General features: G+C 38.4%; 1 protein-coding gene across 4 annotated transcripts in view; it reads right to left on the reverse strand.

Annotated features, from left to right (window-relative positions):
• Positions 1-23,764, reverse strand: part of nlgn2a (neuroligin 2a) — a 240,973-nt gene that overhangs the window by 68,936 nt on the left and 148,273 nt on the right. For all 4 annotated transcript variants that reach the window (XM_044097165.1, XM_044097166.1, XM_044097163.1 and 1 more), the window contains one exon: positions 7,704-7,853. In XM_044097165.1, the coding sequence (XP_043953100.1) occupies positions 7,704-7,853 (150 nt within the window). The remainder of the gene's footprint in view (positions 1-7,703; positions 7,854-23,764) is intronic.

Here is a 23,764-nt window from a genome sequence, read left to right on the forward strand (position 1 = left end):
TTTATTCTTCTGCCAGAGCAGAAAATGAGCAATAAAAAGTGGGGTTAAAATTGACAGTTTGTTAAAGAAACAGGAAGAGAAGAAAAATGTGGATTCTCACAGTTAGAGAGCAAAAAACGGTTTAAAATAATTGCTAAAATAAATCCTATGAATCTGTAAAAAAAAAAAAAAACTTGTGATCACCAGCGTCGCCTGCTGTTAGTGGTGTTCCCCAAGGCTTGTTACTAGGCCCCCTTTTGTTTATTATCTTTTTCTATATATCTTTGTTACACTTTTAGGATTCCATTTTTATTTTTTTTTTTTAGATTATTTTATTTTAATTTAATAAAGAATAACATATAAACAGGACAAACAAACAACAAGTCAACAATAAATTACAACAAAAAAGTACTTAATTAATTTATTTAATTAAAAAAATTAAATAAGAAGTTAAAAAGGGGTGGGGGGCTCACAGCACATCGTGACAAATATGAACTGAAAAAGAAACTTGATGTTAGATATTTGAGGCAAGAGATGCATCTAGATGAAGTAGGTAAGGATCCCAAATCTTCAAAAAGATTTTTTTCTTAGATTATATGTACGTTTTTCAAGGGGAATGAAACTAATGCGACTTTAATTCTTGAGTTGATGAAACTCAACTGTGTGAAGAAACAGAAACAAAATCTGTTTTGGATAAATTTGTTAAAATGCTGCTGTTTTTTTAAATCAATAAATAAGATCATGTTAGCACCTCAGATTCTAAGAATCAGAAAAACATCATCCTTACCGTTCTTATTCTCCGTAAACAAGCAGCTCTAACTGTAGAAGAATATGCTCTGGTTAAATCTTTATGTTCTCCGCTGACCAGATTTCAACTGGTAGAAAACGCAGCTGCTTGTTGCTGCGACTCCCATCCTCCAACAACTTCCCTGCTTTCTGTGAAACGCAATATTGACCTCAAGTCTCTCGTAATCTTCTGCATATTGTTACTGTTCCACCTGTCGAGTGGAGCCTTGTCTTTGGAAATCTCTGACATAATATAACATACTTTAATGTCCTTTTTTCCTGCCTTCAAAGCAAACATTTTTTATATTGCTTATATTTCATTTTATATCAGTGATGTATTTATTTATTTACATTTTTATGTTGTGTTGACAATGTTCATGAGTGCTTGTATTATCAATTTGTCCTTAATTGACGTCCTCAGATGTCTGGAAATCATGAATGTAAACAACATTTATTATCTTTCTTATGCTTATTCGACCTCTAACAGTGATTGTGAACTCTGTCTCCAGCTTGTGAGGATTAAAGATCCAGTCGGGTTTAGAGGTTTGTGAAAGCCTCCAGGCTGTGCTTGGAGGCAGAGCTGTGATGAAGCTGCATCGCCTTCAAAAAATACAATTAAACAGAAAAAAAGGGGAACTGGAGGAGGACATGTTTGAGCAGCTGCAGTCAGCGATGCAACGATCACAACGTGAACAAATCAGCAGGGTAACTATTTCCACATGTGTTTATTGTTGATAGTTGCATAAAATTTGTCTGCATCATCCAGTAAAATGCATATAAGTGTTTATAGAGTGTTGTTATTAGATGATAGAGGGAGAAGATAGTATAGTTAGTATATCTTTACTATCTTATTGAACACCAGGACAGCAACAACCCTGAATATTTAGGTAAAATATTCAAATATTAAACTCAGATCTTCCGTATTTAAAAAAGTGATGCAGTTATCCCATTCAGATAGAAGCATTTAAAAATCCTTGACAACTTGTTTTTTCACTACGCTGTGCAAACTTTGGATTCCAAACAGTTTAACTACTTTGTAAAAGTAGTAAAGGTAAGAGGGGAAGGGTAAAGGAGGAAGGTCTGATGATTTCTGGACGGAGATCAAGGCGGATTTTCAAGTAAGTAGGACAAGCCTGAACCCCCACTGGGAAGAGTGAAGAAAAGGATATTTGGAGGTGAAAGAGGAGGAAGAGTTGAGCAGAAATCTGTGGAATGAGAAGCTTTTATTCTGAAGGGGCAAGTTGGAGTGGCCAAGGTTTGGCTGTGGTTTCCAATTAATCATTCCCTCTAAACTGAAGACAAAAGTCAATAGAAAATCTGCAGTGAGATTAAATCTCTAAATTAATTAACCTTACAGACAAAGCGATTGTATTCAGTTTAAGACTGACACTCGATGGCCACGACTATTTAACACAACTTGGTTAGATTTCTGTCTGTCTCTAAACACTGAATAGTCGCTGTTTACTCCGTGAGAGTTTTCTCACGCCTGTATCAATAGTTCCTGCCCTGCCTTTCCAACTCAGCATGTCGGATAGCTGAGGCAAGAACGGCAAACAGCAGAAACCGTCACACGGCGTATCTGCAGAGCGGACATTGATATGCATGAGTTCGCGCAGACACACGTGCTCAAAGAAAACCAACTCAACACACACAAAACGCACATTTCAAACCCCTCACACTGACTCCTCTGTCTCTGTCAAAGGAAAATGGAATCCATCACATACAGGATGCATGGGGGTGAAAGATTACTCACATTTCTCCCAATCAGAGCCAAATTGCTCTGGATGGCTCTCGTATTTGGAAGTTAGAGCTGGCTCTGTCTTTGCATGCAAATAACAAAGTCGATTTCTCAATTTGCTTTCTCCTTGACTTAAAGAACGTGTTGAAGGACTGGAAGGGAAGCAATTCATGCTGCACAAGCAGATCGTACTGCATAAATTTGCTCATCAAAATAAGATGCAGAGAAATGTAGGACTCCTGCCTTGCAGCAAAACGGTTGTGAGTTCGAATCTCTGCATGAAGTCTGAATGTTCTCAGGAAGGCACATGGAGGAACTGGATGCTGTTTTTAGGGGTTTATTTTATTTATTTTTTATTTTTTTGAAGATGTTTCACAAACATTCAGATTCCTCTTTTTCTTTAGGATTACTGTAAACATCAAACCTCATAAAGAGAAAGATTTCTGTAGATGAAATCTCTCTTATCAACTCATTTAGGAGCAATTAGCGCCAGCCACAAATGGATTAAAGCATCGACAGAATCCTGAAACGAATGGTGCAGTCTTCTGACTTCATGCAACAATATTTCATTCTTGTGGTTTGGGAAGTAATTTCAAAGGAACAGAAGGCATTAAAGGGATGTTGGAAGTAAAAAGACAGCAGTCTCTTACTGAAACCACCGTACGTTTTGATGTAGTAACAACTCCAGGTCTCCTTCTGCTCAGTAAGTTTCTCTATGTTGAGCAGGTCAACCAACAACTGTCATTGTTCCAACGATGCAGAAAGTAAACCCGACATATTATTTTAATTACAACTTTACTAGTTTGGTTTTCAGACCATAATTTGAGTACGCTTTTGTTCAACATCCTGTAAACATTAAGACAAGTAGAAATCATCTAGAATATGTGATTGATAGGAGTGAAGCAGGAGAATTTATGGTACGCTGCGTTTGTTACACTCTAATAAACGTCTGCATCTTTCCATCTTTCTTTCTTTCTTTCTTTCTTTGTTTCTTTCTTTCCTTCCTCTTCAAGGAAAGCTGCCAACTCCTCTATTTAGACCAGGGGTGTCAAAGTCAAATGGACGGAGGGCCAAATAAAAAATTTAGCTACAAGCCGAGGGCCGGACTGATCGAATGTTCATTGAAATTTTTTTAAATGACGCATATAGTCTAGTGAACCTAATTGAACCTACTGAAAACCTAACAAATATATTCCAATATGATCAGATAAATAAAGTAATATTTTCTTATGGCTCTGTCAGTAATCTTTAATTTTCAACAGACACAACTGAAATATTTTTAAAATATAATTGGATTGAAATACAATAAAATAAAGTGCAAAAATCTATTAATCAAAAACAACACTTTCATCAAGGAGAAGTAATATGCAGTGAAAACAAATATTAAACTCAGTGTCCACCTTCCTTTTTGCCATTTTTGATGGGTATCTGAAAGTTAATTTTACAGTTATGCTGACACTGCTGTGCTAATAACCCTTCTAGACCGGACGTGTCGCCGGCGACACATCTAAATCTGCAGTACCGTAATTCCGCCACACGTAGCGCTAAGTGGAAAAATTCCAACGGTTTCTGAAAGGGGAGACGTTGCACTTTCCAGCAAGTATCGGGTTAATACGGTAACTTCGCAGCTGCAGCTGCAGAGAGTGTAATTAATCCGGGGGGCACTCGTTTAATAGACGGTATATTTCGGCAATAACTTGGTGGATATTGAAAGTTCCGGTTGTTATGGATACATGGGTAAGTACATCATCTCACAGAACATTTAAAGAACTACTTACAGTTCAAATAAGGAAGATATTTTTTTTCAGACGGGGTGCCGGCTTGCTGCGGTCTGCGGGCCGGTTCTAATAATAAATCAAGATCATCCCAGGGGCCGTAAAAAATCTTCTCGCGGGCCGGATGTGGCCCGCGGGCCTTGACTCTGACATATGTGATTTAGACTATAATAAGTAGATTAACACAACTTTATGTTGTTTGGCTTTCTCTATGCTGGATTGTTGGCTTATTAAACGCACTGCAGAAGCCTGAGCCCGACCACCACGCAAATAATTTTGGCCCGACTCGGTCCGAATTTCTCCACTGAAAGTCAACAGAGCTAAAACTGCAACATCCGAGGTTTGAAAGAGTAAAATGTGACAAACGTTCACAACAATATGCATCTGTTTACATAAACAAGCAAAATGTGAGTGTCCCAAAACTTTGGAAGATTCTGCAGAAAAGAAAATCTTTTTGCATGACTGTTGAGGAAAATCAACAACAGTATCAAACAAAAACCTTCATATCAATTAAAAATAGATAGAATTATTTATAACGGGTAATAATAAAAGTATGTTAACAGGTTCTGCTCAGTCTTGTCTGTCTAAAAGAAATATCAGTTTGAACAACCAGAGCAAACACAAACACTGTAAAACATTTCAAAGTGGTTTAACTTGACAATGAAAGTCCACCTGCTGCCTTGAAAATGCAATTTAAGTCGACAAGAAATTGTTTTGGTTTTAACTCAGACATTAAAGTTCATGAAGTTAATTTAACAACAAGAGTCAAGTTGTCTAAACATCGTTTTTTAAGTTCATTAATCTGGAATTTGTGAGTTTTAACTCAATGCTGCAATTTTTACCAAATAATTATTTCACATTATGCAAGAAAAAAATCTGCCCTCACCTCAATGAAGAGGCACATTTCTCTATTATTTTACTCACAATGTAGAAATAACAAACTATTTTACTTTAGAATAATTCAAACTCAAATTGTATGAAGAAAATTTCTGATCTAACAATGAATTTTATTAAACATCACAACAAATTCTGCTCTGAAGCGTTTAGTGTGAACAGGACATTGAAATAAACATTTGGTTTAATAAAACACAAGAGTGAGATCAACGTAACACACTTCCACCTCAGGATACAAAAACATGACACTTTTTTAAGTGCTAACCTGAAAACTCTAGTTCATTCAACTCCTGGGGGTTTGACAAAATTAATAAAAAGTTAACACAACTTACTGCTTTAAGTTCGTCTTTCGCAAACTCACACATTTAGGTTCAAAATCTAAAACTCGCTAAATTTGTTTCACTTAAAGAGTAGAATATAGTAGACACAACTGAATGTGTTTTTCAGTGAATAGGACTGAGAAACGGGTCGATACTCTGACGCTGTCATCATCTCAACATCTGGACTCCTGCGCTCTGGATCCCAGCTGATAATCACACCACACATGGCATTTTCATTAAAAAAAGGATTTTATAAAGAAGGATTGTAAACCAAACACTTTGCATAATTACATGCAAATGAAAATGTGCCACAACTATAAAAGCAGGGTAAGTGCTGCAAAAACAATGTAATGTTCTTTAAGAGCAGCACCAAACAAATCAGAGACTGGCAGCTTCTTTCTTCTCCCCTCTCTGTTTTTTTCTGGAAACAGCTTCCAGGAGCCCACTCTCTTTACAGTTAATGAAATATCTAATGCACTTAGTTTCTTTTGCTTCACACCTGCCTCCTCAGAGGCATGTTCCTCCTCTCACAGCTAAATTACTTCATCTCAATGGAGCGAGACAGACTGCGGTGAGCAACAAATTCAAGGCGAGTACTTCCAGCGAAAAGATGACGAGCTCACGGAGGAGCTGCTAGACAAATCTCCTCGCCTTTTGAGCAGAGCAGGCAGGTTGTTGTTTGCAGCGTTTGGCCCGTAAAGCCTCCCTCAACACACGTCCCCAATCCATCAGTTTTCCTCTCTCTACGTCAAGAACAACAAAACCGAGTCCTAAACGACTCTCCGGGGGTATTCCCTGCTTTCTTTTTAACATCCTTGCTCTTTTTAGAGAGACATTTACAGCTATTTAGGGACTGGTGATGTTAAAATTATTTCCAAGATGCATTTCTGCGTCTGATTCACATCCCGTTGACCCGCTTTACATTCCAGCTCATGAAGCAATTTCTGTGACCAGCACCATGAAGCAGATAATGCAGCTGCTTCATAGATATCAAAATTAAAGCCACTTCATAGAAGATAGCAGCGGAGGCCAGAGTGTATTTAAGGTCAGGAATATTTGCCCTTACAGCGCATGGTCGTATTAAACAAATGTCAGCTAGTGAACCTTATCGAATTAAAGCTGAAAGGTCATAACATGAGACTACCACTAAAGGTTAAATATTTAGTGAGTTAGAACTGAACCAGCAGCAACATTGTTACCGACAGAAGCTAACGCTTGCATTAAAAGTGACTGAGTTTTGTCTTGTGTATCTAAAATTCAAAACCAAGCAACATTTTCTTTATTCCCAGACTAATTATATTATGATAAATATGTATATATATATGATTATAATAATTATAATTATGTGTTTTCCAGGCACCATTTTATAGCATAATCAAGTGACTAGGTTAACCTCAGTTGTTGTAAAAACTGAGGTTTTACTTCTTAATTTATCGCCTTGAAATTGGGTCTCTGTCTCTTTAAAAACTACTCTCTCTCTGAAGCTCCGCCTTCAGGAAGTCGTCACAACATGGCTCCTCTATTGACCCTATAACAAAGTTTTTTGCAAGCATTTAATTGAGAAGTAGCTCCTATGATGAGCTCAGTAGAAGCTCGGTTTCACCAGGTGTTTGCTAATTGCTGCTGGCTAGTCTGAAGGAGCCGAGTGGGGGAGTCACTGGGGAGTGCTGCTTTTTGCACAGCTGTGATGGAGATTAAATGATTTCTCAAAGCTGAATTAAAGAATCACGGCAACAATACAGGTTTGTTTTTGATATAACATTAAAACATGTCAATTTTACATAACACCGCCCCTTTAAAAGGTCCTAATCAAAGGTTCTGAAAGACATTTGGAAGGATTTTAAAAGCTAATTAGAAATGCGAGAGGAATCCCATTCCTTTGAAAAGAAAGAGTTGAAATAAATCTTCAACAAACTTATTTAATTACACACCCAGAGCCTTTAGAAAGAAATATTCAGCTGCTGATAGAATGAGCAGTTATGATCAATGTCTCCACTGGCTGTCATTAAACTGATGCATTTTTATTAAAGTCATCCGTCATCAGCGTAATCAATGCAGATGAAAGATGTTTGGTCTGCTGTGAGAGACCGTCTGCTGCGTTCTCATACATAACTGATGAGCAAACAGAGAGCAAATAAGCGAACAAACGTGTTGATGTGTGTGGATTGTTATGAACCGGAACGCCCGGAGGGGGTTTGACGGATCACTCACCGAGCACGCCCAGTCGGTAGTTCATGGTCACCACGATCACGTTGCCGTAGGCGGCGAGGACGCTGGCGTCAAACATGTTCCCGGTGCCCTCCATGTACGAGCCGCCGTGAATGAACAGCATGACGGGCTTCTTCCTGCGATCGCGGATATCTGCGCACACAAAACACACCCAGGGTAAGGATTGGAGCGCCTGAAGAAGTCAATAAATATGTTTATACTTCCTGTTTGATCAAACATGTTGGGCTGTAATAAATTAGCAGCAAATCGTTCAGGTGAACGAACAAATGAATCTTTCCTCCTACTGGATGTCGGTGCTAGAAAATGGATCTTTAATGTACTTGGAGCACCTTTTAATGTCACAACGCCTGCAGAAAAACATTTGCTGAAAAGTCTTGACTGACAGTAATGAAAGAGAAATGTTGTCAACAAACCCACGGGGAGAACTAAGTACACCCTAAAGATGGGAAAGAATTTAAAATGAAAAGAAGCAACCAGCTGTTGCTAATGAAAATGATCAGCACGTTAGAAAAGCTCTAGAAAAACAAAAGGAGTTTTCTACAAAGAAGTGTGCTTAAAGTTTATTAATTTATCTTAACAATTAATTAATAAGCATTCAATTTGTTTTTCATATCTGAATAAAAATAACATTACAAATTAATATTATTTTGTGTCTACTGTATTAAACACTGACAGGAAAAAAACTGAATATTTTGGTTCTTTTACATCTTTAAACTTAGATATATATATATTAAACTGAAAATTTCAGTATTTTCAGGACAAAATTGACAATAATTCAAATAAGTAACAAAATCAATAAATCTTTCAATAAAAAACTTATGAAACTTTAACAAAAAACGCAGGCGTGAGTCTGTTTCTGGAGAATTTTGGTTAAAACATGTTTGTTTTTCATTCAGTGGGAAGAAACTACAGAAATGTTACTTAAGTAAAAGTAAACAGTACAGCATAGTAAAAAAAAACTCCTAAAAGTAATATATATATATTACAGTTATTACCCAGCTCTGGCTGTAAGACCGTGTTCACGGCTGCGTCTCAGACTCCACAGGATTCAGTTAACATTAAAAATTGTGACAGCACAGATAAAGAAAAACTAAACAACTATGGCCTATTTTCAGGGTTGCCAGAAGCACATTAAATCTAAAGGCCTCAGGTGCAAATATATCTAAGACAGAGCCTAAAGCTAAGAGTGACCAAGATGGCAAAGCATGGATGTCTGACAGCTCTTAAAGGCAGTCGAAGCTACAGACTAAAGTCTGCAGAGGAAACCGCTGATGCAGAACTGGAGCTGTATGTTTAAAGGTAATGACGCAGAATATGGGAGAAATGTGTATGTACGCCTGTGTTCATGTGTTTCTTCAAGGATACTGTCTACAAGTTGACTCTTGGTTGAACTGAAACAGATACCAACATGAGCTTGTTTGAAATAAATCATTCTTCATTCAAATAAGTCAGAGTTTTTGTTGGAATATTCTCACATAGGCTTATGTAAAGGTGAGCAAAGCCTCTTTAATACACATCAAAAGTCTCCTCTGTTGATTAAAAAAACAAGGCAGCAAGACTAAGACTCACAAAGTTGCTTCTTAATAAACACTCCTTATACAAACTGTCAAGAATGGTGGTGGAAAAGTGATGATTTGGGCTTGTTCTGCAGTGAGGTCTTCTGTATGCTATGAAATCTTGACTTAAACTGGACCACACACTTGTTATGAAAGAAAAAGATCTGGAAAAGATCAATGTTTTGTAATGGACCAGTCAAAGTCCAGACTATTTGTGTTTTGACCTGAAGAGATCTGTGAAAAAAAGAATGTCTTCAAACCTCAACAAACTTCAGTAAGGCTGTACTGAATGTACAGTACATTAAAAACAAAAACAAAATGGAGTAATTAAGGCCATTTCTGATAAAAACCTGCTATTATTTTGTATTATATACAGCAATGCAAGCATGTTTTGTATATTATATACAAAATGCTGTATATAATATTTTATATTATATACAGCAATGCAAGCATGTTGCAAAAATACTGAAATATATAGGCATCTTCAAAACCCCCAAAGATTGCCTGGATCATCAGCTTAATGCTTTAAGATTGATAGCAAAGTAGTTTCCAACACTGGAGAAGAAACAGCTGCATATATAAACTTCAAGTAAGTCTTGAAGTTTAAAAAAAAAATAAAAAATCAACTTGGTTTGATTAGTTTTTTTTTTTTATTGAAAAACAGAATTTTAAAGAAATAAACTTCCAGATAAGATTAAAAAAATGATCTTTTCATTTCTCCTTGCCATAAAAGTCCCAGGTAAGAAATCCAAAATCCAAAAGGATACAAAACAAAGAAGAAACATTAAAAATTGTCCATAAAAATTCAACATTATTACTACATTTAGTAAGCAATCAAGAGAGAAGTTGACACGTCCAGTGTCAAATAAACGTTCCTTATTTCGCAGCTTAGAGCTTGAAACTCACATTAAAGCAAAGTGCAACTCGCCCTCAGCTGCAGAAACAGACGTGTCAAACTTTTCACAGCTCTGTTTCCCTGTAGGGAATCTTCAGAGGACATCTTTTTTTTTTTTTTTTTTGACACTATCAGTTTTACACCAGCACTGCTCGTTAGTGGTTCTAGCTTTGGGGTAAAACATGAAGCGATATTATAAATGTCTCACATATAAATGTCAGGTCAAATCCTGGAAGACCAGAATTAAGAGGAATGATTGATTATCTTCATTTAAAGTAAAGCATGTCACTTCATTAAAGATTCCCTTGATAGAAATGCCATTAATCGAGTTTTCCTCATACATTTAATTCATCTTTTTGTATAAATCTTCACATCTACATCAAGACAGCTACCTTGGAAAAATGGAAATGAGATAAAACTTTTCTGATGATGATACATATAGTTAGTTTGAACAAACCACATCTGGACATCTATTACCACACCGACGGCATCCTGAATCTTCAACACATGAATGCTTATAAACCAGAGCTATTTATTAATATTTTACCAATTTGTTTTATTGATCTTGACATGGCCCAAAATGAAAATGAGTTTGATATAAACGAAACACAGTTAAAAAAAAAAAAAAAAAAAAAAAAAAAAAAAAAAAACCTAAAAAGCAGCAAAAATGTCTATTTTCTTCAACTCATACCAGACATTAATCTAATCAATCCTAATATATATCCCTTGATTACATTTATTATTATCTGGGTTTTCCCTGATTGAAGTGTAATCATTTTATTGAAGCTGAATACATCTTAATTTGAGATACATACCTGCCTCTGAAAATTCGAGATAAAGATTCTTCAAAGTGAAGACAAAGAATGTTTTTTGCCTTAATGCGACCTGCATCTGATCTTTCTGTGACAATGCCACCCAGGCCACTTGGGTATCCGATACGTAACCGATCTTTTCAGATATCCACCTGACCGTCAATGTTATTCGACAAACGTCACTATTGAAACGCACAAGCTGGAAGAAAAACAACAACCATGGCGAAAGATAATGAGGATTAAGTTGTTAAAGTGCTGGCTCTTCAAAACGTTAACATCATAAAATATGCTCCACCGTTAGCATCCATGTTTACATCTGCAAACACTGACCACTTCTTCTTCTTCTTCTTTTTCATGCTGGTTGACAAAACACTGAGCACTCTCTCTCTCTCTCTCTCTCTCTCTCTCTGTGTGACGTTAATGCGCCCTCTGCTTTGCATGCGGGACACTTTCAGGTTGTTTACAGTTCACAACAACCAAGCAGAAAAAAAATCTTTAATAAAAATATTTGGGTCACTTCAAGCTGCAGTGTGAACATAGAATCTGTTTATGCTGGTAAAGTTTAATAGTTTCTCAACTGCTACAATGATTTTTGGCTTCTATCATCAAACCTATGTGCAGCTAACTGGGTAACTGGGTTCTTCAGACAGAACCCAGTTAGCGGTGAAGGGAGTTTTCAGCCGGAGCCAACTCCTGCAGCTCTGTGTGTTTGCGTGCAGGACTGTCCCTGATGGGCCCTCGTTGGCCTTTGAACCGGTTCTCCCAGCTGACCGCGGGACGCTCCTTCCTGCCAGGAGCCGACGGAAGCATATGGCACACGAGACTCCGAACTGTGGCACGGTGACAGCCCCGGATGGCTTCAGTACGAGCATGTGCTAAGAGTGTGTGTGTTTGTCTGCAGGCCTGGGGGTTATGAGGGAGCAGTGGAGCAGATCAACCACATAAATAACCATTACTGCATCTGTTACCGAACGGAAGAGAGATAGAGACGCTCTGAACCCCTTTGAAACCCTCCTTTTTGTGCAGGGTAGCTGCTGAAATATGGATTAAATGCTTCAAAGTAATGATAAGCTCTGGCGTTAAAGATGCAAAACTCTTAAATCACTCCTAAATCGGTTATTTTTAACCTCAAATGAGGTTAATCTTTTAAATAACTTAATCTTTTAAGTTATTTGGGTTTTTTTGGGGTTTTTTAAAGAAAATCTCCCTTCATCCCTTAAATAATGAAACCTTTAAACCAGAAATTATTTAAAAGTCACAACCTTTGAACTTTACCACATTTTGTCACTTTATCACCATGTACATTGGACTGGACGACATGGCTGAAAAACTTATCATGATGTAAATGTTTTATATTGGTCAATACTGATAATTATTGATTAGTTTTTTGTTTTGAATATCTGAAGCACTGATAAAGTGGTGATGTGACATTTCCTGCTTTATCCACAGCTTTCGCTCCACAGCGCTTTTGTTTATTTTTAAGCAGTAATGAGGTCAAACCTTAAACTGCTGCTGCGCCAGTTACATAACAAGTTGTTGCTAGGTAACCACAAGCTACTCAACAAGTTGTTGCTAGGTAACCAAAGAGTGAGTTAGTAGATTCCACCAACAGTTGGGACTGAGCTGGAGGTTCACCTTCCAGCAGGACAATAACCTTAAACATGGAGCGACAGAAAGGTCTAGATTATTAATGTAACATTTGTTTACATCACTCTTAGGTGTAAATGTATTATAAACTTTACCTTTTGTAAGATTTTAAAACTGATGTTCAAAGCTGAATCAAACTGCCTGGACATTTGGGTAAATTTAGAACTTAAACCTGCAGAATGTAACTTTTATAAAATATATATTTATAAATTATTATTAAAATGAAAGCTAATGCTAAGGCTACTTAGCATGCCCACTGGTGAGAGTGGCTAAGCAGTTTTTCTGTAATAGTAAGTTGCTTCTTCAACTATTGCACATTTAGCAGCAAGTACATCAGGATGATTGACAGCGTTAAGACCTTCTTCCTGGCTCTGATTGGTTGTTTCTGACAGGAAGTGGTGCTTTTCTTCAGATGGTCGTAGCAGCTCAGGAAGAAGGAGATCGATCTTTTCTCCATCTATCTCAAACTGTAATGTCATGACAGGGTGACAGTTTTACCAAATATGCAAAAAAAAAAAAAAAAGCACATTTTTGTAAAAGTTACTAACCGCAGCATTAACCAAGTGGGGATTGAAGGTAAATAAGGGTGAAAAAGTCCAGGAAGTACAGCAATAATGTTTGAAAACCGGACAGAGAATCAGTGAAAACCTGGTGAACTAACTACCCAAAACCTGTCAGAAGATTACAAACCACATCCTGCTCTCCAGAAGCAACGTGCAAATAGATCAGCAGAGGTCTAAAACTTTTGCACGACCCTTTAAAATTAAACACAACAATCCCTCTGACGGGGAAAGAAATTTGCAGGCAGCTGCAGGGGAGAGTCTCTATGGCAACTGCTTCACGTTGACTCCTTCCTCCATCTCGTTCTCCCTCCCTCCGCCTCACGTGGCCGAGGTCTCATTGACTGTTGCCTTGGCAACATATTGCTCCAGCGCATCTCCGGCCCTCCGATGCCCTTTGCCCACGTCGCCTACCTCCGTGTCATTTCATTAGCGAGCGACCGCCGCCGTACACACACCTGCAACACACGAGCATCTCTGCATCCTGCGAACTGACAGGCGGCGGCGCGGCGGGGGGCAGAATGCAGATGCGCTCGTGTCGCCTCCCACAGCCGGATAAGACATGCGCGCACGCACACACACACACACACACACACTGAGTGGGCTGTCATGGTTGACCTGTGCACTTTGTGTCCAAGGATCACTTACAGGGCGAATGGCTGGCTGTGCCACACTGACAGATAGGACTAAAGCCCTCGGGGGGCTACAAGCTCCATCCCTCTTCTCCTCATTTCTTCCCTCTCTCTCTTCCTGCCTCTGGCGTTGTCGTGTTTCTACCTGAACCCACGTTTAGCATGTAGCGCCCGCAGTCAGGAAAACGGTCAGGTTTGCAGTCTTATGCTTCTCTCTCTCTCTCTCTTTCTTTCTTTTTTTTATTTTTATGAAATCCTCCCAGAGCAGATTCAAACATTTATAGTTTGAAAGCACATACTTTAAAAAAAAAAAAAAAATGAAACTAATCAGCTCCGCAGGGAGAACCTGAGCTGTTGTCTGCAGGCAAACATCACAGCACAACCGAAGGGACAATTGGTAGAACGGGACTGCAGCACTTTTTCTTTTTTTCATGCAAAGCTCCAGCAAATCCCAGACATTGTATGACTGATTATCAGCAGATGGTCAAAACTTCCACACAAGCATCAACGGATGCTTTGGAAGGCGGAGAGTACAGACTCTCATTTATGCTATGAAAGTTTTACTGGTAATCCCTTCTACATATGAGTATAGTAGAATAAATAGTTTTTTATCATTACTTTTACCTTAGTAGTCTCTTTGTCATTAATATAGGTCATTTTGACGACCTGTATTAAGCCGAACGTTAAAATTAAACATCAGTAAACATCCGCAGACAACTTTTAATGATGTTTGATTTTTGCGAACGTTGTCTGCTAATGTTTGCCGAAAGTTCACGGCAACATTCAGGGGGACATTAGATCAACTTTTAATGTTAACAACTTGAGTATTTGGATTTTTTTTATTTTTTTTTTTCCCACCAGGGGGTCCTTTTTGTGGGCTCTAGTGTCCCTTTTTCATAGTAGGCTGACAGGAGAGGGGGGAAGACATGCGGCAAATGTCGTCGGGTCCGGGAATCGAACCCGCGACGGCCGCATCGAGGACTGAAGGCCTCCAAACGTGGGGCGCGCTAACCTCTACGCAACCGGAGCACGCCCCGAGTAATTGGATTTTTAAGGTGCTGCGGTTTTTTTCCGATTCAAATTTTGCGAGTTTGGCAAACTGAACATGCAAACAAGACTTTGATAAATCATTTCATACAAAATAAAGTGACATTTATCCTATAAAATTACAAATTTACTACGGTATAAGAATAAAAAACAAAAAAGTTGCACTGACCTGGCTTCATGAATGTGCACACCCTTAAATAAATACTTTTCATTTTATCCAGTTTCAGTTAGTTCTAAACTAAAAAATCTATGACCAACCAATCCTTTTTCAAGGGTTGAAACTTTACAAAGGTATCAGTAAGGAGAAGGATGCCAACACAATCCTCAACATTGTCATTCTGTAATGAATTAAAATAATATATGGGACAACAGCGACATTACAGGACATGGAAATATTGCAAAAATGAATCAAAAGATCAGTCTGAATAAGGTCAGCAGAGATGCCCAAAGTCCTGGCTACAAGGATGCAAAACAGAATCGTTTTCTTCAAAAGACAACATCCAGGTCTGGTTCCTAAACTACGAGGTAGAAAGTGTTTGATGAAAACAAGCTTGATTTTTGGGCTGCAGTCCATAAGGTTTGTCTGGTACAGAAAATGTTCTGGATGTCACTAAAACAACACAGCAGCAAAGCATGGTAGTGGCAGAATCATGCTCTGCGAGTCATTACTTTACTTTAGAGAAAACTGAGGCTTCAGTCAAAACAGGTAAGATTATGAGTTTACAAATCTTACCCGCATTTTCAATTTTGACACAAAATTTATATATTTTATTTTTCCGTATCGGTGAGTCAAAAAATATAGATCCCAAATTAAAAAGAATGTTATGTTTAGTAAAGTTTCCAAATGTTTCCACATTTCTACAACTTAAACCACACAAAAGGATGTGGAACCTGACAATTCTTACAAAATGCACATCTGAAAGCAGTGAGTAACTGGGTAGAGAGTTTCAAAAGGTGAAGAAACTTGAATAACCCAGCAAAGCTGCGGGACGAAAACAGCTCTGCTCTGTGAATGAAAAAGGAAGCAATGAAAACAAAGCAAGATGGCAGAGAGGAGCGGAGGGTTGGCACCCAGAGGAGCTTAACCCGACTGCTGATCCTCTCAAGCAGAACGGAGACAAAGAGACGATTAGGCCTGAACTTGTGTTGAGTGTTTCAGTTTATTGGCCCACCCAGCGCTGCCCACTGAGGCGCCGCCCTCTCACTTCTTCCCGTTTGTGAGGCGATTTGGACCTTGTTCTGCTGCTAATGGTTCTGGTGGCAGTGATTTCACCGAAACTGAGGCTTAAACAGGCAGAGATATCATCTCCTCATAGGAAGGAGGACATTCTAGCCGTTTTATTTCCAAAATTGGTTATTTATTAAGCAGCATTTTCATTTCTTACATATCCGCCTGTCCAGGTTTTGACCCCATTTCTATTTTCATTAGTCTCCATACGCCGCTGAGGGAGGTGGAGATAATAACTGACCTTTTACATGTGCTATCCACACTGTAATAAGAGGGAGAATTTGCTCCCAGCAAACCAGGAACTGTCATGTGTGTGTAAACACACCGCGGCCTTACGTCTGAGTGCTCCAATTAACAGAAAGGTTACAGAGGAGTGAGATTATTGCAGCGGTTTAATGGTGGGAATATGTTAAAGATTATTTCCAGTTAATCATTTTTTAGCAACAAGGCGCCTACAGATGGCCCGATTCAACTCGGCCCATAACTACAGTTCGTTTATGAAGCAGGTTTAACGGACCGTGACATCTGCAGCTAGCAGAGCGGGAATGAGCTAGCCCAAGCAGAAGCTTCTTTCTTTCGTGCCGGAGGTGATAATAAAGAACACGTCAGTTTTGCTCCAACTTGTAAAGAAAACTAAAATAATTTATATAAATTTTTGGTAGACCTTTTGGTGATCAGGTATCGTTCCCCACTCAACTTTTTAGTAACTCACCACAGAGACTGGTGACTGTTCACCAATGCTAACCATAAAAAAATAAAATAAAAAAAACATTTACACGGCAGGTTAATAAGTAAAAAAACTAATTAGTTTGCTTAAAAAAAACATTGTGCGTCCCTGTAAGTGTTATTGGTATTTTTGACTCTACGTGCAGTTATTCCTCCAACCACTAGAGGCTCTGTGTTTTAGAAACGTTCTTCCGTAATCCAAAAGAAGAAAGTCTCAAAATAAGAGAAAATAAGCTTTACAAAACTGTACCTATAATCTCCAGATGAAACACATGGATTCATGTTAAAAATAAAAATTAATTTAAGCAGCTTTATTTTATCACAAAAGCCCAAACTGTCATTGTTTTGATTTATCAGTGTTCTAATTGTTTCTCATGATTATAACATTCTTAAATTTAACTGAACAAAAGTAAACTAAACTGACCAAACTGAACTGAACTGCATTTACTGAACGTAATTAAATAAAATGGTACTGAATTGAAATAAACTGAACCAAAGTTAATATAATTCAACTGAATAAAAGTGAATTGAACTGAAATGAACTGAACTGTCCTGAACTAAATGAAACGAAGCATAATATATTTTGACAGTACAGATGAGATGAAACTTTACACGACAAAAGACACAATAAAACCAAAACTATGAGAGGAAAAAGAGAAAACTTTAAGAAGTAGAGATTCAAAAAGAAATTAATTTGGAAAAAGAAGAGCAGAATATATAGAAAGAACAGAATTACACAGAATACTCAAAAGTTACATCCGTAACTTATAATATTTTAAAGCTTAGGAGGATTTTGTTTGCTTTGGTGGTTGTGCAGCTAAATTAAATTTATAGTTTTGCAAGAACCTTTTTAAGCTCAATTTACACTGAAGGTTGTTTTATCAAATTTGAAACTTTCTTCCACTGCAAAGCTGAGCTGGACAAGAATCTGCTCTTTCCCGTAATAAGGTTTTTAATTTGGAAGAGGAAGAAAAGCACGGCTACAATTATGTCAATTTTAAAAGCGGGCGGCATTTTAAGTTAGCATAAGAGTTTCTATATTGTGAAGCAGCAGTAATTTATGGAAGTGCTCAGAACCACGACATTTGGCTGGCTTCAGGACGACCCTAATTAATTTACTTTGTTGCACCAAGAAGTGGCAGCACAGTCAAAGTGACCCGGCCAGAAAGTCCAAAGCCCATCTTTTAAGAAAACGTCTTTCTGAGTCAGGAAATTAATTATTTAATTTATTTTTATTCAGGCATTTAGAGAAATCTCTTCAGTCAGACACCTCAATACAATTGAGGCACTTTATCCACTCTGCGCTTTTAACTACACGCTCTCATTTTTCACTGTAAAACCTAATCTGATTTTGCTTTATTTCTATTCACAAGCAACTAATCTTGGTTTGTAAAGCTAATGAAAATGTGCCTGTTTTGCTTTTTATGTGATGTGAAACTTTCGGGCATTTAAAGAAGCGTTCTCGTCCCTAGAGTTTCCGTCTCATGGCCAAACACACGTCTGAATAAAAAGATTTATCTTGAAACTGTAAATATTTATCTTTCTTGAGTCCAAACTGAAACCGCAAGAGTCCGTGAAAATGTTGCCTTTTGAATATTCAGAAGAGAAACCTCAAAAGCATTTGATTTATACATAAAAGATTTCTCGTGATGCTCCAGATCTGGTTTTGAGAAAACAGGCCACAGTTCCTCACTGTCATAAATTGATTTGTGTAGCGATGGTCAGCAGAGACAAAAAAACAAATAAATAAATGCAACGTGAGAAGCTGAATCAGAGAAAACACAGAAACTGCGGTGCTAACGGAGGCTAACGGAGCAGCTCTCTGTCTCAGAAGAGAGGAGCCTGTTTATATGTGGGAATCAATGGGAGGTCAGGGGTCAGTTGCTGTGATTCGGGGGGGGGCAGACAGCCGAGCGGTGATGAATGGGACGTGATGAGATGCACAGCAGCAGACCTGGCCACCAAAAGAGGCTGAGGCATTCATTAGAGCACACTGGATCCAGCCAAAGGCCAGACGGATCCCATATCAGGCCTCTGTGTGTGTCCATGCGCCGGAGCAATGGTCCTACTGGGAATCACTGGTTCCCACTGGGAGGCTGGGAAGTTGTTGACTTCTAGTGTGAATTCTTTGTAAGGAACCAACCAATGAGAGAAGATCAATTAGTGCATGAATGAAAATTATTTCATAACAATAAAGGATTTAAAAAAGGAAAGTTGGAAGAGGCTTAAACTTAAACTTAATGTATCTTAAATTAAGGCATTAAAATGTCTGAAATTCATTTTTAAAAACTGTAAGTCACAAAGTCTTACATGTTTGGTAGCCGGACTACTAAATGTTGTAGGTGGCTGAAAAAACAAACCGCGATACAAGCAGTCGATATCAGTAATTATTGATTAGGTTCATTTTTGTTTTAAATATCTGAAATATTGCCAAACTGGAACTGTGACCGTTCCTGTTGTATCCAGTTGCCTCTCCACGACGTTTTTTATTTTTCCAACAGCTGTGAGGCAAAACCTTAAACTGCTGCTGCGCCAGTTACTCAACAGATTGTTGCTAAGTAACCAATAGTTACTCAACAGATTGTTGCTAGGTAACAAAAGACAGGGAGGTAGTAGATTCCATCAGGATCACTTAGCTTCTCCTCTGCCTTTATTCACTTTTTGTTCTTTTTATTTTACATTATTGCATTTTATAAATTTCCTTTCATTCAGTCTGATCCTAATAATTTGTTTTGGTTTTAATAAATGTAATAAATCAGGCACCTGGCAGCGCTGTTGCCTTGCAGCAAAAAGGTAAGCGGCGTGGCGTAAAGCACACAACCAACACTCACCCTTTAATCAAATACACCATGGAGCAAATAAAACAAACGTACATTAGGAAAACTCCCCAGATGGATACGTGGGGAATGTGTGCAATGGCTGCAGGTAGAGGGGTTGATGTGTTTGGTGCCACTGCCAGTGACAGAACAAATGTCAGGAGAAGGTAAAAAAGCACAGAGAGAACAGAAACACACTGTTCCCCCTGTCAGCTTATGAAGCTGAGGCTGTGGGGACCAGCATGGAGCTGGGATGATACTGGCAGCTTCGCTGTTTGTCCTCCGTCTCCACCAACCCCACCGCCTGCCACAGCAAGCAAACACCCGGCTCTCAGCTCAATATGCTGCTGAAGATCACACCAACAAAGTCCACAGGCCAAACGCAAGCAAACACATCCCATACATCCCCCGGCATGTCAGTAGCAATCACTGCACAGGTAAAATGTTAGCGAGCTAATCGCTAACCTGGAAAACTTCCTGCACCACCCAAAAAAAGAGAAAAACAGTCCTTTTCGCGTGCAGGGAAAATTCCCTACATTTTGAGAAGAAACCCTCCTGAACTCCCTCCCTCCCCACAAATCAAGCAGCCATGTTTCTTGTTCCCCTCAGCAGATAAAGTGTGGGCGAGGAACAAAGCAGCCGAGTGAGCAGGAACGAGAAGATGAGTCGGGCAACTGGGAATGGGAGTAGCCGCTCCAGACTGGTCTGACAACAACACGGCCTTATTAGACTCAGTAGATCAGAAAACACAAGAGCTCCTCTCTAACTTTCTCCCTCTGTTCATTTATCGCTCTGCCTCCCTCCTTTATTCACTTTTCTACCTCCAGCAAACTCTCAGCTGCTCACAACCTCAAAGCCTCCTCTCTTTAATTTTCCAGAAGCCTCACATTTCCATCTCCCTCTGTTTTATTCAGCAAGTTTCTCCGGGGTTTTATCTGCTATTTCTCTTTGCAATCAGCGGCCGTGTCTTCATCTCCCCTCCTCTGACCTCTGCTCTCTCTTCATCCTCAGCGTTTGCGGCCTGAGCAGGAACCCTGACTCAGGCTGACCTTTTTTGTGTTTTCCCCGGTTTTATAAAGTGGATCAATTCCACAAATTGAGCGAACGGGGAGGAGACAAAACCCCGCAGATGGCTCCCTCTGTTCTGCAAAATGCCACAGTGACAAAGGCGACACAAAAACCATCCATTGTCCTCTATTTTTCCAGAGACTCGACTCGTAGCAGCCTTCTCCTTTTTATTCCATTTTCTTTTCCAGCCGAAAGCCATTTGAACTTGAGCTGACCCACTGTCTCCTCTTTCTTCTATTTTGCCTCTTTCCATTAACTTCTGCATTTTTTATGGTTGACTTGCAGCAGAGCACATAAATGTAGATGAAGATACAAACTTTTGCTCTGAATTCATCACTCAAAAGTCAACCTGTGTGTCTAGATGTCATATTTCAGCTTTTGTTATCAAATTGGCAACAAATCAATCAAATATCAACTTTCTCCGAGTCATTTTTCATGTCAGATTTTCCCAACGTTCCCAAATTTCCAGAAGAGAGGCTCATTTTTATCCTGTTCAAAAGATAAAAACAAAACGTCCCAGCAGAGATTCCTCAGCAATGGATGGATGGGAGAGAATATTAAATCTAGAAGTACATTTTTTCAACACAACGTATGTTTTTTACCTGCCTACATCTGCAAAATTAAAAATCAATTTTCAACTTCATGAGTTTTTGACTTCCTGAGTTCAAGAAAAAAACATGATAAAATAAATGTTTCCTTTCTGAAGCGTTTTTCATTTAAGTGGGTAAAAGTAGAGAGACATTCTTGTTGCATTCAGACTGGAATTATATTTGTTAAGTTGAAAATATACATTTGAAGCCAAATGTTTATATACACTATATAAAAAACAACTTTTTTTCCTCACTGTGACATTTTAAATGAGAGTCTCCTGTTTTAGGTGAGTTAAGATTACAATAACTTGAGGATTTTGCTAAGTAAATAACAATCACAGCCTGAAAAGCCACGCAGCAAGGAAGAGGCCGTTTTCTCCAAAAAGGAAGATAAAAAGCTTCCTTACAGTTTGGAAGAGAAATAAATCATGGGAAATAAAAATAAATGAAGGAAATAATCATGAACCAAAAACAACAGATGTGTGTAAAATCTACAAACCCCAGAAAATTAAAGAGCAGGTAAATTTCTACTTACACAGTAGTTATTAATAGTTACTGGGTTCTGGTTCTGGTTCTGCATCACTATAACCAAACATGGAGAAGCAACACTCAGCTTCTATGCACCACAAATCTAGACCATAATATGAAACACTTGGAAAAAAAATTATGTTTTAATTGTTGATTTCTTGTGTTTTTAAGATCCAAAGCACTTTGAACTGCCTTGTTGCTGAAATATGCTATAAAATATCCTTTATTGATTGATTAATTGATATTAACCATTGTGTGTATCAAAGCTGATAAGTAAGGATTTGACTTTTCAACGCTTCGTTTCAGACGCTGTAGAGCTTCACAGTGAGTCTGCAGGTATAAAAACCTGCAGGTATAAAAGCAACCCCACATCTCAAGTTTTTTCTTGCACAAAGTGTCCACAGCGTGTCTATAAATAAACTGCAATCAACTGCAGCCCAGTGCTTCTCTGTCCTGATGCAACCTCTCATTATCTCCGCTCCGCCTCCCTCCTTCCTGCCCGTCACAGCGTCCCTCCCTGCTGTAACGATCGGGTCGTAACCGGGACCGCCGCTCCGGCTCAGGTTTCATGAGGCGTCGGGGGTCTAATTGGGGCTGAATGAATGCGAGTGTGTGTTGCCGTCGGACTTTATTGACCGGGGTTGGCTTGGTTGTTCTGTCCCCAGCGGAGATATACTCTGATTTTATCTTTGCCTATAAACACACACTTGGGAATGAGGAGCTTTCAGCATCAAACTGTGTTTTTATGTCTTTATTTTGTGCAAAACTAGAATAGATGCAATTAGTTTTGCATTAAAAATGCATATATGTTTTTCCTGACAATTAAGTGCTAAAGCTCACTTTAACCAATTGTGATCAAGTCATGCATGAACTAAATTACATGTGCGCCGTCAAAATGCTAAAAATCCTATTTGAAGCATTTACGCTTTCTGCTACTAAACGCCCGATTCTACATTTGCTTGATGTTTGACTGCTAACAAGGATTATTTATGCATGACATGAAATCCTGGCTCGTTTTCACTCAGGCGAACATCTGTGTGTAAACACCTACATTTGTATGTAAATAAAATAAATTCCTTAGCTTCTAGCAAATCCTTTTAATTAGAGGGCAATTATTTTTACAGATAAATTCAGATGAAGTATTTCACAAAACATCCTGAGCTCTTCTATGTTTTCTGACATTACAGCCACAAACTTCAACGCATTTGGGAGGAAAATGATTCATGGTTTTCACATTTTTCTACAACCGGGACTTTGACTGGACTGTTTTGACAGATGAATGTGCTTTTAGTTTAGTGTTGTTGTACCTTTAGTGAAGGTAAACCTCCAGTCAACGGCTTACCAAGCTGTTCAAAGATGGGCCAACAAAACACTTAGATGTTTTGCACAATTTCTTGCTTTTATAAATCAATCATGATCAAGAAAATGTGACTTTTTTGATGCAAAAAAAAACATTTAACGTCAAATAGCTTGATTGATTTTCTTAAAAAATTTAAATCATGTCAAAATTAAATTGGTGTTCGAGGGTTGTGGTCTTTCAAGGACAGATATAATTTGAAATGGTGTTAGCGCTTTAGCATTAGCTTCTACTGGTGCTGGTATCGTTGCTTTAGAGTTAGAGCAACAAACGTTTTAGTTACTGATGGCCACAGGCGGCGCCATCGTCTCTCCTTGTTCAGGATGGTGGATTGAACTGTTCTCTGTCAGATATTTAAAGATTGAGATGTTGACTTTCAACCTAAACTCTTTAAGATTCTCCACAACTAAATGATTTACTGTTTTTTTAACAAACGTCTGCGATCTTTATAAAACAGCTGCATTTATACTGAGATCAAATTGCACAAAGGCTCAAATAGTTAGATGATTTCCAAATCCGACTTTTAGCTCTGTGTTTTATTTAAGGGTATAGAGGTAAAGGGGTTGCATTGTCAGATTTTT

The sequence above is a fragment of the Gambusia affinis genome, linkage group LG18 (assembly GCF_019740435.1).
Source record: "Gambusia affinis linkage group LG18, SWU_Gaff_1.0, whole genome shotgun sequence".
Taxonomy (NCBI): domain Eukaryota; kingdom Metazoa; phylum Chordata; class Actinopteri; order Cyprinodontiformes; family Poeciliidae; genus Gambusia; species Gambusia affinis.